The sequence below is a fragment of the Saccopteryx leptura genome, chromosome 2 (genome assembly GCF_036850995.1).
Source record: "Saccopteryx leptura isolate mSacLep1 chromosome 2, mSacLep1_pri_phased_curated, whole genome shotgun sequence".
NCBI classification, from domain to species: Eukaryota; Metazoa; Chordata; class Mammalia; order Chiroptera; family Emballonuridae; genus Saccopteryx; species Saccopteryx leptura.
In genome coordinates this window covers 348,622,783-348,645,493 of record NC_089504.1, presented here as the reverse complement: position 1 = coordinate 348,645,493, position 22,711 = coordinate 348,622,783, and the positions used below count along the sequence as shown (strand labels likewise).

Here is a 22,711-nt window from a genome sequence, read left to right as displayed (position 1 = left end):
CCTCCACGGCCAACACGTTCCTCCAATCAACGAGCTGAGGTCGTGGCCATCGCCGGATGTCACTTTGATTGACAGCATACAGAGCCCAATGGCTGAGTGTGCCTCCTTCTCCTTTTTCCGATTTCCCAAGACGGGCATGGTCCACGGCCCAATGGACGTGTAGGCCTGCCCCACGGCCTGGGCCCACCAATAAGTGGGACGAAGGCCCTATCGACCTCGACATCCTGGCCTCCTCCGCCATGCGTTGACTGCCCGAGGAATTACAAGCTGGGTGCGGAGCAAAGTGTGCAGGCTGAACGCTTCCAGGGCCTTCTTCGGCTAGGGGCTTAGGGGCCGGGACTGGGGATGGGAGGCACTGTCGCCGCCCGAGCGCTGGACCCCCGTTTGAGTGTTCCCACGGTGACTTGCAAAAGTCCAGTGAGACCCGAGGGGGTCGAGGCGGGGTACAGAGCATGTGTTTCGCGTGGTAGCGACGCTCGTGTCGCCATCTTGTGTGCTGGCAGCGGAAACCGCTTTGCCAGCTTCCGCTTTGTGTGACCCTGGCGGAACGCCCCTCGCCAGTCTGGGATAGTTGCACCCCTGTCCCAGGCAAGGGTCACGCCGCGGGAACAGCCCTGGTTGTCACGACGGTGGTGGGACGTGGCTGTTGCGAGGGTTGTGCTGTAATCAGCGATTTTTGTTATGATAAAAACAGCCTCGAAGAGCTCGCCTTACCTTTCTGGTCTGCCCCGCTCAGCTTCCCAGGAAGCTTCCTCAGTATCTAGTCTTCAGTCTAATCTAGCCAACATCTTTGTGATTTTCAAACATTTGTTTATCCCCAGCATCACTTGGGGAGCTTGTTAAACCTGCAGATTCTGAGGCCCCAGTCTAGAGATTCTAATTCACTTACGCTGGGGTGGCGGCCTGACAGCCTTCCTGCTTAATTAAACGGCTTGGATAATTTTAGTGCAGCTGGTTCAAAAGACCACATTTAGGCAATCACTGACTTCGAGTTTGTAGTGCGTTGCTCCCAGCTTTGGGACAAAAAAGCTTCAACTTAAATTAATGACTCAGGAAGATCTTAGTAATCTATTGGTCCATGTACAACTAAGGAGGAGGACAACCGATAATTTTATAAGAGCATCTGCCCTGCCCTGGCGGGATAGCTCCATTGGTTATAGCATCATCCCCATATGTGGGTTCCATCACGGGTCAGGGCACATACAGGAACAGATCAATGTTTCTGTCTCTGTCTTTCTCCCTTCTCTCTAAAATCAATAAATAGATTTTAAAATTTTTTTTAAAGAGTATGAGAGCATCATGTGTTTGGAGAGTTGGGAGGCTTAATTTGGGGTGTTTCACAGATCATAAAACACTTGCCCACATAGAAAAATATACACCAGCAACCATTCATTGAGTCCTCAGGAAACTACTTGGCTGATGATCCTTTTCTAACACTGATTCAAACAGCACACCTATTTTAGTTAATCCTTGTCAATTGCCTGACCTGTGGTGGCGCAGTGGATAAATCGTCGACCTGGGATGCTGAGGTCGCCGGTTCTAAACCCTATGCTTGCCTGGTCAAGGCACATATGGGAGTTGATGCTTCCTGCTCCTCCCCACTTTCTCTCTCTCTCACACTCTCTCTCCTCTCTAAAATGAATAAATAAATTTAAAAAATTTAAAAAAAAAAATCCTTGTCAATGGTAAATGCTGGAATATAAGCGCCATGAGAACTAGGATTTTGTACATTAAACTATTGAGGCTTCAAAACCTAGAACAATGCTTGGAACTTATCAGACACTCAATAAATACTTACTGAATAATTGAAGGAGAGCTACTCAGGTAGGCCTGTGATTTAGAAGATTCTATTTAAAGCAGAAATTAATACTTGAAGGAGATGGATTTTGAACATATGGCATGTTGCTAAGGAAATGAGAGACAATTCAGCCCCTGAATTAATAAACCATGAAGGTAAATGCCAGTGGAGAAATAAGGTGTGATCATCAACTCTGAGGACATACTAATGGGAACTGAGAAGGATGTATTTAAAACCATACCCATACTAGCTGGGTAGCTCAGTCATCCCAATACACCAAGACTGTGGGTTCCATTCCCAGGCAGGGCACATACAAGAATCAACCAATGAGTACATAAATAAAAGTGAAACAACAAATCAGTATCTCATTCTCTGTCTCAATAAATAAAAATTTAAAAATAAAAGCCATAGAACTGAAAGCTGTCAAGGCTAGACTAAAGTTATACAGTGCTTAAATACATGACTATGTGAAAAGGTAGAGGAAAGGTTGCATACTAAGTGTGGTCATTTGACATGGCAAATACAGAAAAATTTTAAACTCTTATACAGTTAAAAAAAAAAAAGAAGAAGTGGGGCCTGACCTGTGGTGGCACAGTGGATAAGGTGTTCACCTGGAATGCTGCGGTCACCAGTTCAAAACCCTGGACTTGCCTGGTCAAGGCACATATGAGAAGTAAGTGAAGCAACTATGAGTTGCTCCTTCCCCTCCTCTCTGTAAAATCAATAAAATGTTTAAAAAAACAAAAAACAAAAGTGGGGCAGCCCTTTATGCAGAGTCAGGAACAAACAAACTTGAATTTTGGAAAAGTCCAGTTTGTATTTTCCAAGTTTATTTGAACTGTATACCAAGGTTCCAAGTGCCTAGGACAAGAAATAGTCATATAGTGCAGTGGTCCCCAACCTTTTTTTGGGCCACGGACCGGTTTAATGTCAGAAAATACTGTATTTTCACAGACCAGCCTTTAGGGTGGGACAGATAAATGTATCACGTGACCGAGACAAGCGTCAAGAGTGAGTCCTAGACGGATGTAACAGAGGGAATCTGGTCATTTTTAAAAAATAAAACATCAGAGGAGAGCAGAGAAAGGACTCATGGAGGAGAGGAGAAAACAAACAAACATTGTTCAGACTTAAATATAAATAAAACGGAAATAATGTAAGTTATTTATTCTTTCTCTGCAGACTGGTACCAAATGGCCCATGGACCGGTACTTGTCCACGGCCTGGGGGTTGGGGACCACTGATATAGTGGGTATGTGACTAACATGAAACCAAATAAGATAAACATTCACTGAAATAAAATGGCAGCCTGTGGGGAAAACATTTGTGTTAGGCTTGCTCACTGGTTTCCCCGGCTGCAAGCACTTTGCACGATTAGTGCGTGAGCACGTGACAGAAAGCCACGTGTGTGTCTATAAAAAGCTATGGGTGCTTTCCCTCTGAGGCGATTCTCCCAGATCGCTCTCCCGACACTGCCACTGCAAGGAGCAGTTCCTGGACCCAGATTCCTCAGCCTCCACCATGATGGGGGGGGGGGGGTGGGGGGGCGGTGTCCTGATCCCTTGCCCTGATCCCTTGCCCTCCACTGTAAAAAGCAAACTTCCCTTTGTTTATTCACTCGCCTGTTTCTGCGAGCCTCCAATAAGTGGGTGTGGCCGGATGCTTTCCGGCTTCGTAGTTCCTCTACCCAATCCAATGTGAATCTTCCTGGCCTTACCCACCAGCCTTACACAGCTATAGGGAAGGTCACACTGGGGAGATAACGTGCTGTCACAACTTTGTAAACCTAAATTCATTTGGTCACTTTTTGATGACTCAGTTTCTTAAGTAGCACTCTTACCCTACCTCTCCTCTCCTTTCTGTTTCCTGGGGTCCTGGGTGTGGAGGGAGTGGCAGGCACTGAGAGAACAGGAGGGGCTCTACATTAATTCTTAGAGGAGGGGTGGAGAGGTCTTTTGTTTTTGCCCACTATCTCTTCCTGTTCTTTTGCCTCCCAACTTCAAGTACTGTGTGTAAAGGTGTATTGTAGCTATTTGAATGTACAGGGAAGAGACAGATTAGGAACTGTCATTACTAAGTTAACAGGACTATTATTGGTAGTTAGAAAAAATTTACTGCTTAGTAGTTACACTAAGGTGGAAAGAAAAAGGCAAGGACAAAGAATTGCCGGCCTGTTGCAACGGCTGAGGAGAAGACTATGTGGACATAGAGACAATGTCAATCAGCAGGCCGTTGGGCTTGGCAGGCTGTGGGCCCCCAGGATATTTAATACTCTGTGGCAGGGAGTGGAGATCGGAAGACTGTCTTCCACTTTGTCTAAAGTTCCAGATCAAGTCTGAGCAGGTGCAAACCTTCTTCCCAGAACCCACTGATTACCCTTGTAAAATCCAGGGTGTGTCCTTCGCCCAGGAAGCTACCCTCATCCCTTCCCCTGACAGTCCCACCCCCTTTGCCTGAGACAGCTGTTAATAGGACATTTACCCAAGAAGCAAAAAAAAAGATCCTATGCTGATGTGTCATCAGTCCTGGTATATCCATTAAATCAGACCAAAAAGCACACTGGAAAAAGTGAACACATGCTCTTTCTCCCTAAGGGAGAGGCTGAGAGCCTTTAGTAAAACTAGGCCTTGCCTCTGCCACTCCAGGCTGCTCAAGAGAGAAAAGAAGGCTGCGGAAAGTGAGGAGGGGTGTTAGTTCTAATGCACAGGGATTTGGGGCCATAAAAAGAGATGGCTAACTGAAATCCCCACTGGTCCTGGTTATATCTGTTGATCCAGCTTCCTCTGTAGGAAAAGCTGTTGCTGCCACCAGCAGGCACATCCATCCTTCAGTCATCCTGCAAGGATGACACTTGCCAGGAAACCCTCAGAGAAGGGGATGTGGGAAGGCGTGGCAGGGCTTGGATATGTTCTGGAATAGAAGGAATTGCTTTTTCTCCCAAGCAGGAAACGCAGTCTTTCTGCTATTCTGGTTGCCCATTATTTTTCTTTCTTTAAAAATGTTTTTCTTTTTTAAGATTTTATTTATTGACTTTATGGAAGGAGGGCAGTGAGGGGGATAAGAAGTATCAACTCGTAGTCACTTCACTTTAGTTGATCACTGATTGCTTGTCGTATGTGCCTTGACCAGGCAAGCCCAAGGGTTTCAGGTCAACACTGTCCACTGTGCCACCACAGGCTAGGCTCTTTAAAAATGTTTTTAAATGTTTCTAATCTATAGAAATATTTCTCAATTTCCAATTTCCACCTAGTCCAGAGAACTGGATTAGATGCCAGCCTGAGATTTCCTTAACACCCTTCTGAGATTCTAGGATTACATTCTGTCAATACTAAATGTCAGCATGTCTTGCAAGGAAATCAATTCGTTTTCCAGCTAATCCAGACATCTGGTACCTTTCTTACATAGTACAAATCATTAGCAAGCCTGTTACCATTTAACCATCAAAATAGGTAAAGCTTATCTGCAAGCCAGGCTCTCTCCCTGTGTACCCCTACCATACCTGTCTTAGAAGACTGCTTCTCAGCCCTGGCCACACATTAGAACCCGAGGGGCTGGTAAACAATATCAATGCCCAGGTCCCACTCCAAACCAGTTAAGTCAAAGTCTCCCAGAGCAGCCCTGGGCATCAGGAGTTTGTAAAAGCTCCACTGATGATTATTTTGTGCAGCCAGAGAATCACCAGCTTGGAACAACAGTCCCAGTTGGATAAAAAAAGACAACAGCGGTAATGCATGAGCACACACTAGAATCACCACCTGTAAAAGGACATACTATTTCTCAATCCTAAAATGCTGTCTTCCTTGACTTAGCCAATGAAAACCCTTTATTGTTCATTTGTCTTGGTATAATATTTTATGAAGCTGAGTTCAGCTGTCCTGTATGTCCTCACCACACTGTCTCGAACAATGTTGGGTAATTTTCTTTGTATAGCTCTCAGTGTGGCAGATCGCAATCAGGGAGGAGCTATTGTGAGGCGGTAAGGGTGGGTGCTTTGGACTCAGAGCTGGATTCAAAAATCTGTTTCTGCCACTTACTAGTTGGGGCCTCCTGAACTAAGTAAAAATAACAAAATGCAGCCTCAAAAGTTTAAAAATCAGATCTTAACCCTGGCTGGGTAGTTCAATTGGTTAGAGCATCATCCTGATATGCAGAGGTTGCCAGGTTCGATCCCCAGTCAGGGCACATACAAGAACAGGTTGATGTTTCTCTCTCTCTTTATCTCTCTCTTTCTCTAAAATAAAATAAAAATAAAAATGAGATCCTATATACAAAGCCACTCATGCATAGAGCTGAGCGTGAGGTCCCGTTCTTGACTGATTCTCTCCGCCCACCTTCCAACCTTAATTTCCTAGAGAAAGCCAAATATGTGACGATGTGAGAGCTGCCCTTACGATGGTCAACTGTTAACCCCCGGCAGACAGAGCACGGCCGATCTCACTTTCTTTCTGGAGGATACCACGAGCACACACATCCATGCCTCACATTCCACACACACCTCCCCCTCCTGACATTATAGCAGGAAGGATAGAGACTGTTACCCAAGGGAGCTGTTTCTTCTCGTCACATAAGAACAGATGCTGAAATCCTAGGACAGACAGCACAGAAATGTGGCAGCAGGAGAGTGAGTCAGAGGAAACAAAATGGTCTCACCTCCAAGATATACCAAAGTCCAGAGGGGAACCAGTTGGAATCACTTGCCTGGAGACTCCAAAGGGCAGGTGGGGTGGAGTGGGAGTGTGGGAGTGTGTGTGTTCCCAGGACCACGCCCACCCTGAAGGATGCAGAGTGCAAGGAAACATGCAGGCTGTGTTCTTTCTGAACCCACCTCTAGCTTCCTCGTTCTGGGGGGGCTCTCAGCTGCTTCCCTTCTGCTGTACTTGAACGTTTCTCAGGTGCTGCCAGGCTTACACTGCGAAGTCCTCTCTTAAGGTGATGCTCTGTGACAGACCCTGTCCCAGCACTGTGCACACTTAGCTTATATATTTTTAATTAAAAAAAAAATTGGCCTGACCAGGCGGTGGCACAGTGGATAGAGCGTCGGACTGGGATGCGGAGGACCCAGGTTCGAGACCCTGAGGTCGCCAGCTTGAGCACGGGCTCATCTGGTTTGAGCAAAGCTCACCAGCTTGGACCCAAGGTCACTGGCTCGAGCAAGGGGTTACTCAGTCAGCTGAAGGCCCGCGGTCAAGGCACATATGAGAAAGCAATCAATGAACAACTAAGGTGTCACAGTGAAAAACTGATGATTGATGCTTCTCATCTCTCTTCGTTCCTGTCTGTCCCTATCTATCCCTCTCTCTGACTCTCTCTCTGTCTCTGTAAAATAAATAAATAAATAAATAAATAAATAAATAAATAAATGCATTGTTGTTGTTGTTGTTGTTGTTGTTGTTGTTGTCAGAGGCAGAGAAAGACGGAACATCGATCTGCTCCTGTCTGTGCCCTGATCAGGGATCGAACCGGCAACCTCCACACTCTGAGACGATGCTCCAACCAACCTAGTTATCCAGTCAGGACTTAATTTTTTTACTTATTGAATGATTTTTAGAAAGACAGAGGAAGGGAGAGAAAGGAGAGGAGGAAGGGAAGCAATCATTTGTTCTTCCACTTAGTTGTGCATTCATTGGTTTCCGTGTGTGCCCTGATCGGGGAATTGAACCCATAACTTTGTCGTTTCAAGACGATGCTCTAACCCAGTGAGCTAACCATCCAGAGCCTAAAATTTTTATTTATTAATTTGAGAGAGAGAGAGAGAGAGAGAGAGAGAGAGAGACAGGAATATCCGTCTGTTTCTGTGTGTGCCCTGACCGGAGATCAAACCAGCAACCTCTGCACTTCAGGATGATGCTCTAACCAGTCAAGCTATCCAGACAGGGCACTGAGCTTATATTTTTACATAGAATCTGATTAAAACGGCACCCTAGGCTGGGGACCCTGAGAAAAGGAAAGGAGTCCTGAGGTCTCTGTTGAGGAAATTTGGGGTGGAGCTGTCAATGAGAATTTCTTCCTTGGGAACTTTAACTTGAGGTCTCTGAATTTACATATTCACCCCAGCATTTAAGATGTAAAGAGATCCCGGTGATTAAAACAAGAGCAGCCAGGGCCTGACCAGGTGGTGGCGCAGTGGATAGAGCATCGGCCTCGGAAGCTGAGGACCCAGGTTCAAAACGCCGAGGTCGCTGGCTTGAGCACAGGCTCATCTGGCTTGAATGTTGACACCATGGTTGCTGGCTTAAGCCCAAGGTCACTGTCTTGAGCAAGGGCATAGTGGCTTGGCTGGAGTCCCCCAGTCAAGGCATGTATGAGGAAGCAATCAATGAGAGGGGAAAACAGCTGCATTAGGCTTGCTCCTTGGTTTACAAGCTGTTGTAAGCATTTTGCTTGATTAGTGGATGAGCACGTGGCAGTGCCACGTGTGGATAGTCTATGGGTGTTTGCACTCACGGGAGATTGCGGATTGCCTGCCCACCTACCTGCCCACCTACCTGCCCACCAGCCCACTAGCCAGCCACTGTGAGGGGCCATTTTTGCTGTTTGTTTGCCTGAGAAGCGGTTTCCCCCTGACCGTTTGCTCGTCCGTCATTGGGAGAATCTATTAAATGGGAATGGCCAATGCATTTTGGCTCCGCACTTTCTCTACTGTCTGCCCAAATCCAATGTGGACCTGCCTGGCCTTAGCCACTGGCATTACAGTGAGCAACTAAGGTGCTGCAACTATGAGTTGATGCTTCTCATCTCTCTCCCTTCCTGTCTGTCTGTCTGTCTCTCACTAAAAACAACAAAAACATAAATACAAAAAAAAACAAGAGCAGCCAAGAAAATGATAAGGATATTTTTGTGGCCCTTAAGCTTCCTTCCCTGATCTTTTTATGCCCGCCCCTGTGTCCCTCTCCCGTGCCTTCTAGCCCACTCTCCTATAACTAGCTCCTCTCCCACCTCTCCCCAGGAGCCACACCAGCCCCAAAGTCCCCTAGCTTCCTAGGTCTTCTCCCTCCCTCTCTCCTTTCTTCTGCAAACTAACCCTCCCAATGTGGGTACCATGTACCGCACAGAAGCTAGGAAACACCTCTGGAGGCTTTCCTTTAAGTAAAAACCAAAAATGGACTAGTTCACAGAAATATTAAGGGGTCAAAATAAACCAGTATTTATATTTTTTTTGTGTGTGTGTGTGACAGAGAGAGGGACAGATAAGGACAGACAGGAAGGGAGAGAGATGAGAAGCATCAGTTCTTTGCTGTAGTTCCTTAGTTCATTGATTGCTTGCTCGTATGTGCCTTGTCCAGGGGGCTACAGCAGAGCGAGTGACCCCTTGCTCAAGCCAGCAACCTTGGGTTTCAAGCCAGCGACCTTTGGGCTCAATCCAAAGGCCATAGGGTCATGTCTGTAATCCCACACTCAAGCGGGTGAGACTGCACACAAGCCAGATGAGCCCTTGCTCATCATTGGGGTTTCGAACCTGGGTCGTCCGCATCCCAGTCTGATGCTTTATCCACTGCACCACTGCCTGGTCAGGCCAAACCACTATTTTTTATAACACACCAAGCTGTCATGACCATTGACATAACTTCCAATGACCTGGAAACCAAATAAAACACTACCTCTTTTCCCTCCATTGTACCAAAAAGTGTTAGATAATGTTCACTATTATAACTCTGACAGCCTGCAAGGGAGATTTGGGTGTGCCTCCTAAATCATCATAAGGGGTCAGTGGATGTTTTCATCAGATGTTTGCAGGGCTTACTGTTTCACCTCTTTCAGCTCTTTCTTCAATTGTCACTTTCATGAAGGCTTTCCCCAGGGTCACTAGAGAAAATGGCATTCTGCCCTGCTCCCCTAACCCCTCTCGTTCCCGATCCCCATTCCTGCCCTGTTAGTCTTCACAGCACCAATCAGCAACTTACATAATATCTACTTCGTTTATTATCTGTCTTGTACAGAAATGCATGCACACACACATTTGAATATAAGCTTCAGGAGAGCGAAGATTTTGTTTATTTTGTCTACTCTTGAAGCCCAGTGACTCAAAAAGTACCTGGTACATAGTAAGCACTCAATAAATATTTGTACAGCACGTAAAATATAGTTTTATTGCCTGGCCAGGTGGTGGCGCAGTGTATGGAGCATGGCCTGGAATGCTGAGGACCCAGATTTGAAACCCCAAGGTCGCTGGCCTGAGTAGACTCATTCAACTTAATTGCAAGCTCAATAGCATGAGCACAGGGTCATTGGCTTGAGCGTGGGATCATAGACATGATCCCATAGTTGCTGGTTTGAAACCCACGGTCATTGGCTTGAGCCCAGAGTCACAGGCTTGAGCAAGGGGTCATTGGATCAGCTAGAGCCCCCCAGTCAAGGCATGTAAAAGAAAACAATCAATGAACAACTAAAGTGACGCAACTGCGAGTTGATACTTCTCATCTCTCTCCCTTTCTGTCTCGTGCTAAAAAAATTAAATAAAACGAAATAATGATTTCATTGATAAGTACATTTTAATTATTTGTTTAAAATAGGTAGTCTGTGAATATTTAAACAACTTCTTCATCCTGAATTCATTTATCCATTCACTTGCTCAAAACAAACAAATAAAAAACGCTTATTCAGGAGCCCTTGTGTCAGGACCTTTGGAGAGGGGTACTGGATTCCACAGTGAGCAATACAGATACATTATTTCTGTTCTCATAGGACTCAAAGTCTGGTGGAGAGAAGGGTCCTACACATTTGTAAACAAATTAGTAAAAATAATATTTAGAGATTGAGAAAATGATAATGTAAGAAATAAGTAGGGCACTGAGTTAGAGATTGTGACAGGCGAGACCTCTTGATGGATGTCAGAGAGGGCTTTTTGGGGATGACATGGAAGTCAAGAAGACTTGATACTCTTCAGCTGAGGAAACCCCCCTTTGGAAGTCATCTGGGAGAAGTGCGTTTGGTGCCCAACATAAGAGGCCTTGAAGAGAAGAATGAGGAAGAAACGTTGAGTCTGAAACTTTAATCCTATCTCCATTCAGCTATTTATTAGCTATATGATCTTGGAAAGGTCTGGCTCCCTTTCCTTAAAATGCAGGTGATAATACCAACCTCACAGGTGTGGGTTATATTAGGTAATGTATGAATGTGGACATGCATGATAGCTTTACAGGTCAATGGATAAGTGCTGCGAACTCTGTAGTGTTGGAGTGTGAATTTCCCACTGGCCTTGAGCAACCTGAAGGGAAAGCCTGTCCTCTGGTACACTTAGACCAAAGAAACCAAAGCAGGCAAAGCCTGACACCCCTGGTGGAGCACTTGTGCTGCTTGGCGTCTGTCTCGCTTCAGACTGTGTCCTGCCTACATCTTGGGAGACCAGAGGGTCCCCAGGGGCCACGGCTTACTGGGAGGGAAGTAGAAGGAGAGAACCTGTTCTGCACAGAGGGTCTCTCCAGAACTGTCCTTATCTGCTCTGCTATCACTTGTCCCTGAGACCTAATTATATTTGTCCCTATGGTACCTACCAGTCGTTAAGAGACAAAACTGGACGTGGCCAGTGCTTTCTGCTGGCTCCAGGATAGCTGGCAGACGCCAGGGCGAACCAAACCCACAGGCCAGAAAGGAGGCAGGAGGAGACAGCCGGGGGGCTGGTCCTGGGACAAACTGAGGAGGGGCTCTGGACTTTAAGGAAGGGAAAGGAACCGTGAAGGAGAGAGAAACGAGAGGTGGGGGAAGGAGAGCTGGGGTGTGGGGCGCAGGGAGGAGGGGGCGGGAAGGGAAAGAGGGAGGGCGATAAGGAAGAGAGTGCCACAGGGAAAAGGAAAGGCAGGGAAGAAGGGAGGGCGGTGGCCTCCCGTGGCGGGTGGGGGGGGGGGTAGGCGGGGCGGCGGGAGGCGCTGTCAGCGCGAGGCGGCGAGCGGAATGCAGCGGCCGGAGGCCTGGCCACGTCTGCACCCGGGGGAGGGGGCCGCGGCCGCCCAGTGCGGGAGCCCAGCACCCTCCGCCCGAGCCGGAGAGCCCGCGGGGTCGCGGGTACGGAGCAGGCGGGCGGGCGTCGGGGGCCGAGGCGGCAGGAATCAGGACTGGGGTGGGGTTGGGGGGGTAGCCAACTCACAACTGGCACGCCTGGCGCCGGGAACTTGGTGCCACCGCTGAGTGCCCCAGGGAGGGGGCCGGACGGGGTCAGCGAGAAAAGTTCCTGCGGGCGCTGACTTTCCAGGAGGCCTGTCCTGAGTCCTTGGGGGCTGAAGTTGTGGATCACTTTGGAGCAGCGATGGGGACAGCTTGGGGGTTGGGGCGGTTGAGATTGTGCAGGGAGGGGAAAGGAGTAGCGGGGCCGCCCCCGCCCCCAACTCGAGCTCCCAGGACCGGTGGGAGGGTCGTGCTCTGGAGCCCACCGCGTCTGGGGGCTGAGGGCTCGCTCAGAGAGTGGGTCCAGCCTCGAGAGCCGAGGTCAGCTGGAAGGAGAAGGCGCACCGCTGTCCCCCCCGGCCCAGGTTCTGTGATACACTCCGACTCGGGCTCTGGAGCAGTCAGTGCATGACAGAACTTGGGCCCGGGCGGACCTTCCGCACCCCATGTGCAGAGCGCCACCGGGGGCCTGCAGTGGAACATCTGCCTGGGAGTGGAACAGGACCAGAGTTGGCCCGTGTGGCACAGGGTTGGGCCAGAACCAGCTATGGACCTTGGGGTTGGGGTCACTGGAGCCTGAGCATGGACTCCTGGGGCCAGCAGACCCCATGAAGCCAATGACAAGGGCATCTGCCTCGAGTCAGGGGTCAACGGAGAAACCCTTTTACCCCATGTCAGTTGCAGGAACCATCCCTCTACACCATCAAGGCTGTTTTCATCCTAGATCATGACGGACACCGCCTGCTGGCCAAGGTAATCTTCCGCTCTCACCAGCGGGATCCTGAGGAGGGCTCCTGAAGACGGCGCTACTGCCCCAGGAACAGGAAAGTTCCTACCCAATGACTCTCCAGTCTCAGGAAAGAGCCCGCACTGTGAGCTCTGTGACTCAGAACAACTCAGCTTAGACCCTCCGAAGGCCATCTGTCCGTCCTCCTGCCTTGTCAGACTGCTGGCCCCTGAAGGGCGAGTGTGTCTTCCCTGTTTCTAATCATGTCCCCTGAACTGTTTTCATAGTCCTTTCCATTAGCCAGCTGGACTCTGGGCATGGAAGGGACATCCGGTCAATGGACTGTTGAGCCTGGAGCCCAGAAGTTCTAGTCCCCAAATTCTAAACAAGCGACCTCCACTTTTCTTCTACAGCTTAGTAAACACGAAGGATTTAGTCTGAGTCGAAGAATTTAGAATCAGGATTTTGGAGACCATGTAATCCAACTCTCACAAAAGAAAATGCAGTCTAGAGAAGCTTGTGAGTTGCCTGAAGTCACAAGTGTTAGTATCAAAACAGGGATCTGAACTCAGGTGTTTTGACTTAGAGCTCAGGAGGGTGCCTTTGACTGCACAGACTATTCAGTTATCTGATATCCATCCCAGTGAACATGGCCTGGAGAAACCAAGCTAGGGTAATCCGAAAATAAATGTCTACCATCAACACAATTGATGACAGTAGAGATAATAGCATCTGAACTAGCTATGAAATACATTATAAATTTTTTTGTTTGTTTAAGGCTGAAACATTTTGTCTTCCTGCCTTCAGTGGCCAGGAGGGAGACTACTAATCTGTCTACAGTTGTTGGGGTGCTAAATGGCATAATCCCACATCCAGAAAATTGAAAGCGGAGCTCCCTGAACCTTGCCCCAGCAGATGGTCAGAGGTGGCTCAGCAGTGCCAGAGGTTTTAGGACCTCCTTCCAGCAGGACACATCCATGTTCAGGTTAAGAAACTGCGTCAGAGAGGGGCTCACCAAACCCTGTAGGCTACCCAGCAAGATAGTATTGATTTAATTGTGCAATGTATGCCGGAAAGTTTTCCTTAGATACTTGATCTTCATAACTCTACCTAAAGTCAAACCATCCATGGCACTGAGTCCCAGTTCTGCCCCTATTATAACTGTGAGATGACAGGGAAGTTACCTGATTTCTTTACGCCTCAGTTTCCCCATCAGTACAATAATGATAACAAAGTAGCTGTTAGGATTGTTCTTGTTGTGATGAAGGACCCCAGGCTCTGCCTTCTTTCCTGTAGACTCGGGTTCTTGTAGCAGCAGTGTGACTCAGTGGCCGCACCAATCCTCAGCACGCCGCACACCTGCTCAATGTACAAAAGCCTCCAGGAAAAGATTCCAAAAACAGGCCTCAAAATTTCTCTACTTTGTATTGTTTTCTTTGCTTAGAATTTGTGTTTCTAAGTAAACAGTGAGCAGTCAGGCCTGGAGGGCAATAAAGAGCTGGGGCACTTGGTCAGCACCAACTGTTCCCTGCCACCCCTCTATGGAGGAGCCAGGCTCCGGAATGGCTGTCACCCCTTCTCCTTCCCTTTCTCATAGTATTATGATGACACATTTCCCTCCACGAAGGAGCAGATGGCCTTTGAGAAAAATGTCTTCAATAAGACAAGCCGGACTGACAGTGAGTACGCTCCTCTTCCTCGCCTAGAGTTCAGATGCGCGCTATTGGCTTCTCCATCTGGGCACATCTGTCCCTGTCGGCCTTGCACACCTACAGGGCATTTCCTTTTCTTCGGAGGGTCTTTTTCCTCTCCTTCCTGGCTGTTACCTCTACCTCTGGGGAACCTGCACCGCCACCCCTCTCAAGCCTGCCGCACCCAGCACACCCAGACCTCTCTCTCAGGGGAAGAGTTGTGGGTCCCCTACCAGCCTGAGACCAGTCCAAGGCATTGCACATGGTGCGAGGGGGTGGGAGGTCGATCTTGCACTGGGTTTGTTAACTCCTCAGAATGAGGCATCACTAGAAATAGAGGGGGAAGGACATGAGCAGCCCACCTGGAGTGTCCCCAGTGCTAGTCTGCTAGTCTTCCCCAGGGTTCCCTGGGAAGGGAAGAAGGAAATAGGGGGAGAGGCGCAGAGCCGGAGGCAGGGAAGAGGGCCAGGCAGAGGAGGCCAGAACTGAAAGTCCCCTCCACTTCTAGGTGAGATTGCGTTTTTCGGGGGCATGACCATCGTCTACAAGAGCAGCATTGACCTCTTCCTGTATGTGGTGGGCGCATCCCATGAGAATGAGGTGAATTCAAGAGGTTGGGGTCCAAGGAGGGTCTGGCCGTGGGGGAACGGCTTGGAATCTGGGGTGGAAGCTGGGTTCTAAAGGCTTACCATTGGTACCCCTCTGTCTAGACTTGAGGTCAGAGAGCAGCCAGAATGGTTCTGGGGAAAGACATACCCATTATGCCCCTGAGGTTCCTTAGGAACCAGAAATGAAGTTCTCTGCAGGAGCCTTTGTTATTGTTGTTGTTGTTGTTTAAACGTCACCGGAGCAGGATAGGCTCAGTGTCCCACAGCAGGGCACCCCAGTGCTTCCCAACCTGTACACAGGAGGTGCCCTCCAAGGTCAAGCTGCAGTCAGTCTCCAGCCTTGTTGTCTCTGGAAAGGGACAATTGCTCACGCAGGTAGACTCAGGTCTCCTTTCGGCCTTCTCAATTTCAAGCTCTCTCATTTTCCTCCTCCCACATCCGCCCACCCCCAGCTGATGCTCATGTCTGTTCTCACCTGCCTGTTTGAGGCCCTGAACCACGTGCTAAGGTGAGTGAGGTCCTCTGCCCTTCAGGGCCCCCACCCCCCAGGCCTTGTCACATCACAGAGGGAGGGCCCTCCCTCACTGCTTTTGTCCTGATGTCCCTACGAGACTAAGAATGGAGCCAGAGCACCCCCCTTCCAATGCCCTTTACCCAACCACCGTGGTCTCACCCGGAGCAGAGCCACATGAAGGTATGGCCAGAACATGAGGTTTAGAGAAGCTCAATGACTTGCCTGAGGTTACAACCTGTTTTTATCAGAACAGAGACTCAATCAGGTTTTCTGACTTGAGGCTCTGGGTAGTTTTCACTGGACCCTCATTCAGTTATCTGGTGTCTATTCCAGTAAGCATGACCTGGGGAAACCAAACTAGGATAACCCCAAAATAAAGAAATTCCCCAGTCAACATAATGAACTCTACTAGAGCTATAGCGTCCCAACTAGCTATGAAATGCACTAGGGGTGCCATGGTGGCCATGGTGTCTATGCCCCAAGTCGGGGAGGTTGGGCAAGGAGGGCTTAAGGAAGCAGGCCTGTCCTCTGCTCAGGACTCCCTGGCATAGGAGGCGCCCTCACCACCCTCGACCTTGCCCTTCCCAGTGCTGGCCGGGGGTGTGGGGGTATGTGTGGGTGGAGAGGGGGGGTCTGTGCACCTGGGTGGGCACCTGGCCCGCTGGCCTGGAGTGGCTCAGGCGCTGTGTCTCCTCCAGGAAGAACGTGGAGAGGCGCTGGCTGCTGGAGAACATGGATGGAGCCTTCTTGGTGCTGGACGAGATTGTGGATGGCGGGTGAGCAGGGGAGGTCAGGAACACTCCCGGGGGGACGTGCCTCTGAAGGTCATCAGCTCTAATTTGCACCCAGCACACTGCTGGCTCTCTTTGGCCAACTTCTCCCTCCCTTCCCCCAGCACATTCCCAGTGATCTCATCCCCCCACCCCACTCATGAGGATGGAGGTTGATGTCAGTGTTAGTCAAAGCCAAGCAAATAAGAAAGGAAGCTGATGTCCAGCTATGGCTGACTGTTGACTAGGCAGGGTTTGGGAGAAATGGTTTGCTCTCCAGGGCCCAGACAAAGCAGGTGGCAGACACTTGGCCCTCCCTCGAAGGACTTCATTCCAGCAGAGCACTGCTGCCTCCACACCTCCCACTCTTGGAGCTCCCTTCCGGCCTTGGCTAGATATGTGACCTGGGCCACTTACTTATTCTCCCTGAGCCTCACTTTATTCATCTTTCAAATGGGCACGATAAAGGAATTACCTCACAGGATATAGGGATTAAATAAGCTGATGCGGCCCTGGCCAGTTGGCTCAGTGGTAGAGCGTCGGCCTGGCGTGCGGAAGTCCCAGGTTTGATTCCCGGCCAGGACACACAGGAGAGGTGTCCATCTGCTTCTCCACCCCTCCCCCTCTCCTTCCTCTCTGTCTCTCTCTTCCCCTCCCGCAGCCAAGGCTCCATTGGAGCAAAAGATGGCCCGGGCGCTGGGGATGGCTCCTTGGCCTCTGTCCCAGGTGCAAGAGTGGCTCTGGTCGCGACAGAGCGACGCTCCAGATGGGCAGAGCATCGCCCCCTGGTGGGCGTGCCGGGTGGATCCCGGTCGGGCGCATGCGGGAGTCTGACTGCCTCCCCGTTTCCAGCTTCAGAGAAATGCAAAAAAAGAAAAAAAGAAAAGAAAAAAAGCTGATGCTGGTGAAGCTTATATTCTCCTTCAATAGATGTCACCTGCAATTGGGATGCTATTAAAATCTTAGGAAAGTGGGTGCTCTTATGAGAAAGATTGGTCAGTGAATTCCCATTGGGGGGCAATAATTGAAGACAAAAAGAAGTTCTGGCTTTGGGGCAAACGATAATGGAAACTGATCATCTTAGAGACAGCCACGTGTCTCTACCATTATACCCATTTTAGAGGTAAAGAAAACAGAGGCTCAGAGATTCAAGTGACTTGCCCAAGGTCACATGGCAGGACCAAGATCTAAAACCATGGGCATGGTTCAAGATTGCAGTCTTTCTGTGGCACTGTGCCACATTCCTGGGGAGCAGGGAGCCCTGGGAGATGGGGTACTGGGGAATGCCTCCCCCTTCCCTCCCAACTGACTGCCTCCTAGCTACTGCAAGGCCTTGTTGCTAATTAGTGGGGCCCAAAAGGGAGTGGAATAAGACCAGGTTTTGTGGAACCAGAAGTATATACAATTTGGTGGACCTTCTTTAAGAAAAGCACACACCCACAGGCACACTCACACACAATTACAAAGTGAGGCGCAGGGCCTATGATGAGCCCATACAAGGGAGGACGTAAACTTTATAATCTTCTGGGTCCGTGCCCCCAGCAGGCCCAGCGTCTGCCCCTCGAGTAGCTCACAGTCCCCCTCCAGGGAAATCAGGGAACTGTCAGCAGAGTCACTGCCTCAACCAGAGCACTGGCCTGGGATCCTTCTGTCTTTATGGGGGAAAAGCCTCTGCTTGAGGGAGCCTGGCTCCGAGGGTGCCCGGAAAAGGCTCTTGAGAAATGCTTCTTCACCCCTGCTTTTGAAACCCTGATTGTTCTGGACTGGACTCACTGTTTCACAGTTCTTGCCCGATGACAACCAAGTGTGTGGGCACCAAGTTTGAAGTGTGCGAATCAGAGCTGAGAGCTCTCCACAGTCAGGGAGTTTGGAGTTGAGCAGTATTGGTGGGAACGTCCCCCAGAAGGGAGTGTTGCAGGACATGGTGAGGAGAGAAGAGGCTTGGCAGGGGAGGCGGCAGAGGGGACGATTGTGTCACTGATCTTCTTCCTGGTTTCTCTCTCACCTTGTAGCGTGATTCTGGAGAGTGACCCCCAGCAAGTGATCCAGAAAGTGAATTTTAGGGTAAGGGTCTTCCTGTATGCCCCCACGTCTCCTCTAGGCTGCGCTCCTGTCCTCCCCGCCCCCTGTCCTCCCTGTGTGGGGGGCTGACAGGGCCCAGCCATGGGAACCCAAGCTCCTCTAGCAGAAACGGCTACTGGAGCTATGTGCACTTGTGTGGGGGGTGTCAGTAAAAGAGATCTCCTGTCACCATCCTTCCTGGTGGGGAAATAAACTCGAGAGATACAAAGTGGCTGCCTTGGCCTTGAGGCTGGGGAATGGGGGTCTAGATGGAACCACCCTGCCTAGTTTGGCTCTCCTGTATGAATTAAAACCTTTTCTCCCATCTTTATTCCCTTTGTTCCCTTATTCTCCCTGCACCCCAGAGACAGGGCCCTGGGGGTCCTGGCTTCCAATGACAGGGTGCAGTGCTTCCACTAACTGGCGATACAGGGCAGTTCTGGGTCCCCTACCCACTGCCTCTCTCACTACTGCCCACACCCCTTCACCTCCCTTGCTAACCCCGACGCCTTCATCCCGGCCTGACGACCCTCTGACACTGCTTCCTTGCAGGCAGATGACGGAGGCTTGACTGAACAGAGTGTGGCCCAGGTAGGCCCCCAACAGCTGCCTCGGGCTAGAGGGAAAACAGCAGAGCTTCCCAGGGGGACGCAGTGGGGGCTACCAGCATGTGGGAGGCATGAGGCAGTCACAGGCCATCTGTTGGACAGAGTCGCAGGAGGCTTCTAGAAGTCTCCAAGGTGGTGCGAGCTGGGCATTAATAATTGATGCAAGCCTTTCTGGCAGCCCACCTCATCTCTTGGCTTGATATTGTTAGATTGAAACCCTGGGGTAAATTGCCCACCCTGGAGATGGCTGGGTCACTTGTCCCCCCAAAGCAATCTGGGGACTCAGATCTCTGATGCTTCCCCTAGCCTGGGAAGGACAACAAATAATCTTCCTCCAAACCCTCACCCCTCAATGTTAAGGTACAAGCTGGAGTTGTTAAGGGACCCTTCAGCCCATGGTCGGATCTAACTTTCTCCAATCCTCACTTGCCACCCAGCCCCTGAATGGCCTGACTGTGGAAAAGTCCACTCCGCCAGCCCCCTGCATGGTCCTAGCTGGGAGTGCATGCGGGGGAAGGGGGAGGTCCCTGGATCTGTGGCTCGACTGGTTTCCCAGCTTCGCAAACTTCCTGCTTATCAGGCTGCCTGCTTGACCTCTGTTCTGTCTGCCTGCAGGTCTCTCTGCACAGACTAATCCTGATTGTGTGGAGCTTCCTGCCCTGGCACTAACTACCTCCTGCTGTGATGGCCCAGGCCGGGATGGGGGTGTGACATTCCGTGTGGAGCCCCAGGTGCGGTGTCCACATTCGTGTCACTGCCCCAGTGCTCACCTTGGAGCTCACCCAGCCTCCCCCCCCCACCCCCCCACCCCCCGCCTGGTTCTCCAGGCCTCCCCGTCCCTTGCTGGGAGGAATGCAGCCGCCTGCCCGCTTTCAGGGCCAGGGAGGTGAGGGAGCAATGAGCAGAGCAGATAAGAACACAGGGCAGCTGTGGCTCCTCCCGGTACACATGCTCCACTTTACTACCTGGAATCGAGTGACCTAGGGCAAGTTACTCAACCTTTCGGGGACTTGTATCAACACAGCACACTCCTCATCGAGTTATTATTAGAATTAGATGAGCTAATGTATGGAAAACTCTTTGCACGACTCCTGTTTTTCCAGTGGGGGAAAGAATGAAGGCAGCATTTTTCTTGGAATTCTGGAGTAAAAGTTGCAGGTAGTGCTTGGGAGATGAAATGAGGAGAAAGTTAGATTCTGGTTAGGAGAAGCAGGACAACCTCCAGGGCCAAGCTGTCCCTGAGAGAGGAAGGGAAACCATTCAGGAAGAAGGGACGGAGAGTTTGGGACAAACCTTCAGAAGGGACTAACGCTTGGTGGCTGGAGTTGCCACCACGCTGGCATTGTGTGTGTACATTCGTGTGGATTGTTTCCTCAGCTGCGTGTGATAGTGACCAATCTGAGTGCAGGTGTCCTGTGGCAGTGTCTGGCCAGCCACAGTTTGCCAGCTGTGCCACATCAGCAGTGGGTTGGGGTGGGATGCGGAGGACACACTGCCCAAGGCCAGACCTAGAGTTTTCCTGAGGTATCTGGGCTTAGGAAGTGTCAGGCCCGAGCCCAGTTTCTGCCTGGACGTGGCACTGTGGGCAGGAGCTAGCATGACATGGTATGGGAAAGTGGAGCCCATGGCCACACCCACCACCTCAGATGCAGAAGCCAGAGGATTGGGCAGGCTTGGGGCCTGGGCTGGGAGCTGGCTGCAGCCAGTTTGGACTGCTCTTTGGTCAGGATGGCCTGTCCCCGCTTAAGTCAGACAGAGATGAGTTGCTGCCACCTAGTGACCACAAGATGCAAGGACACTTAGAAAGGGTGGGCTGTAGACCTCCCTCTCGCTGCAATATCAAAAAGCATTTGACATGCTCCCTAATGCTTTCTCTCAACCTTCCTCCCCACCCCCAGGTTCTTCAGTCTGCCAAGGAACAAATTAAATGGTCGTTACTGAAATGAAGGTTGTGCATTCAAGGCTCCCTGCCCCCAGACAATTTCCCCAATTCTAGCAAAAACTCAAAGACTGACCCCAAGGGACAGGACAGACCCCTCTGTATCCCCAGGACCTCACAGAACCGACACCTGGTTCTCTAGCTAGGGACTCCGAAATGAAAATATTTGGCTTTAGCACTGAGTCACCCCTTCTCATTGCCCTGTCCTGCCCCTTGGGCGGTGAGAACCAGCTGAACTGCATTAACTCAGACCTTAGGCATCTCTGATTCCAGTGCCCTAATAAACCTGCTTTTGTCTCCTTTTCCTGGAAGTGTGTGTGTGTTCTGTTAAGCGCTCCTGCACCCTTTGTGCCTCGTCTTTAGGATGTCCATTATCAGGCATATCCCAGTGGTTGTGTGACTGGGGAGAGGAGAGTCACGGGAAAGGGGACAATTTAGCATAGTGAGAAGGGTGACATGAATACGACGAGGCCCCATATGTGGTTGTATGATCGTGTGACACGGTAAAAGTAATAACAGGAGGAACGAAGCATATTTGGAAGAAGGAGACAAAAGATGGTACCCACGTGGTGGACCCGCTAGGAATTCTTTTGAGTCACTTTTCTATTACCAGCCTCCAGAAGGGAAGGGCGTAAGGCTTCCTCTGGACAAACTGAGGAACAGCACGCTTGTTTTTCTTGGCATGCCTGGGACTGCGGAATTCCTATACTGGCATAGACCCTGGGCACTGGAGCTCTGCAAGCTGGCCATGGCTGGACCTAGATGCTGGAGGCTAGGAAGCATCAGCTAACACCCCCTCCCCAGCCCACGGGCATATGTGTCCAGAGCACCCAGTGCACTCCAGAGGGTGTGAATAATTGCAGGTCCATTGGGATAGAAGGACGAGGAGGGACCCCATGGGCAAACGGGAAGGATGGAGCGACTTTCTGGACTACGCAACTCCTCTTTTCTCTCCCCATCCCAGCACCCCTCGTTTCTCCCGTTTTCTCTGACGTGTACACTTCTTGAGTCCATGTACTTAAGTCCTTGAGAGTGCCTAATGCTCAGTCCCCGGAGAACTTGTTTCCCTGGATCTCTTGCTAACTGAAACCGCCAGTTTACGCTTCGCTCCGGCCCCGCCCCCACCCCTCGCTGGCTAGTGGGATGAGGGGGATCTCCGCCCCATAAACGCATTCGCGATCCTGTAGCGCCACCTGGAGGGACAGGTGGGAAACGCGCTCCCTCTGGATCCGGCACTCCTGATGAACTCCGCTCCGCAGGACCGGACCGACCTGGGCCTCTCTGCAAGATCGCGGTGGGGCTCCTTTGCAGGTGACTGTCACCGTGACAGCGTTGCACTAGCAACCAGCATGCTTGATCCGATCCGTCCCGCGAGTTCCGCGCCAGCGCGGGCACAGGAATTTCCGCCGGCCGTTACAGTTAGAAAGCGGTGTGCCCTGGGCATTAATTGAGGCTGTCCCTGCGGGTTTAATGTCCTCCATTATAAAACTCTCTTAAAATTGGTTATTTATAATGGGCATGACTACTTCTGTAATTAGAGAAAACGACAAAGGTATAGTTATGTAAACATATATATTGTAAACACTGCACAACCCATTCTAGTAAGTAATGCAAAAAGGCAACTCTAAAAGGAAACAAAGAGTATGCAATTAAATGCTGTAGAGTTCAGGGGCCAGTGTGACGACGGGAAATGAGAAATTCTCCAGAAATACTTTGGCAAATATGCGGCCTCATCCGGTACCCGGCTCTAAAAGACCGCAAGGACCGGAGGGGCAAAATCGCTTCCTAGCAACCCGGTCGCACCCTCCCGGGCTCTGCAATTTCAATTGTGCAGGAACAGGAATGTGAAAGCCCAGGGTTTCCACAAACTGGCTCATTGAATCCTGTAAATTCAATG

At 50.3% G+C, this 22,711-nt stretch overlaps 1 protein-coding gene across 3 annotated transcripts; it reads left to right on the top strand.

Moving 5' to 3' along the window:
• Positions 1-11,655: 11,655 nt before the first annotated feature.
• Positions 11,656-21,109, top strand: COPZ2 (COPI coat complex subunit zeta 2). 3 transcript variants are annotated; one of them, XM_066366398.1, is made up of 10 exons: positions 11,656-11,797; positions 12,575-12,649; positions 14,221-14,302; positions 14,823-14,914; positions 15,375-15,430; positions 16,135-16,212; positions 18,219-18,270; positions 18,820-18,858; positions 19,491-19,606; positions 20,774-21,109. In XM_066366398.1, exons 1-9 carry the CDS (start codon positions 11,687-11,689, stop codon positions 19,542-19,544), a joined length of 639 nt encoding a protein of 212 aa, XP_066222495.1. In that variant the 5' UTR covers positions 11,656-11,686; the 3' UTR covers positions 19,545-19,606; positions 20,774-21,109. The 3 variants fall into 3 exon arrangements, with proteins under 3 accessions (XP_066222495.1, XP_066222496.1, XP_066222497.1); XM_066366399.1 differs by lacking the exon at positions 19,491-19,606; XM_066366400.1 differs by lacking the exons at positions 18,820-18,858; positions 19,491-19,606.
• Positions 21,110-22,711: the final 1,602 nt, after the last annotated feature.

Coding starts and splice junctions, on each gene's coding strand:
- COPZ2 (XM_066366398.1), top strand. CDS start 11,687: ATGCAGCGGCCGGAGGCCTGGCCACGTCTGCACCCGGGGGAGGGGGCC. Junction 14,915..15,374: donor GCGCATCCCATGAGAATGAG/GTGAATTCAAGA, acceptor GCCCACCCCCAG/CTGATGCTCATGTCTGTTCT. Junction 18,859..19,490: donor CTGAACAGAGTGTGGCCCAG/GTAGGCCCCCAA, acceptor GTCTGCCTGCAG/GTCTCTCTGCACAGACTAAT.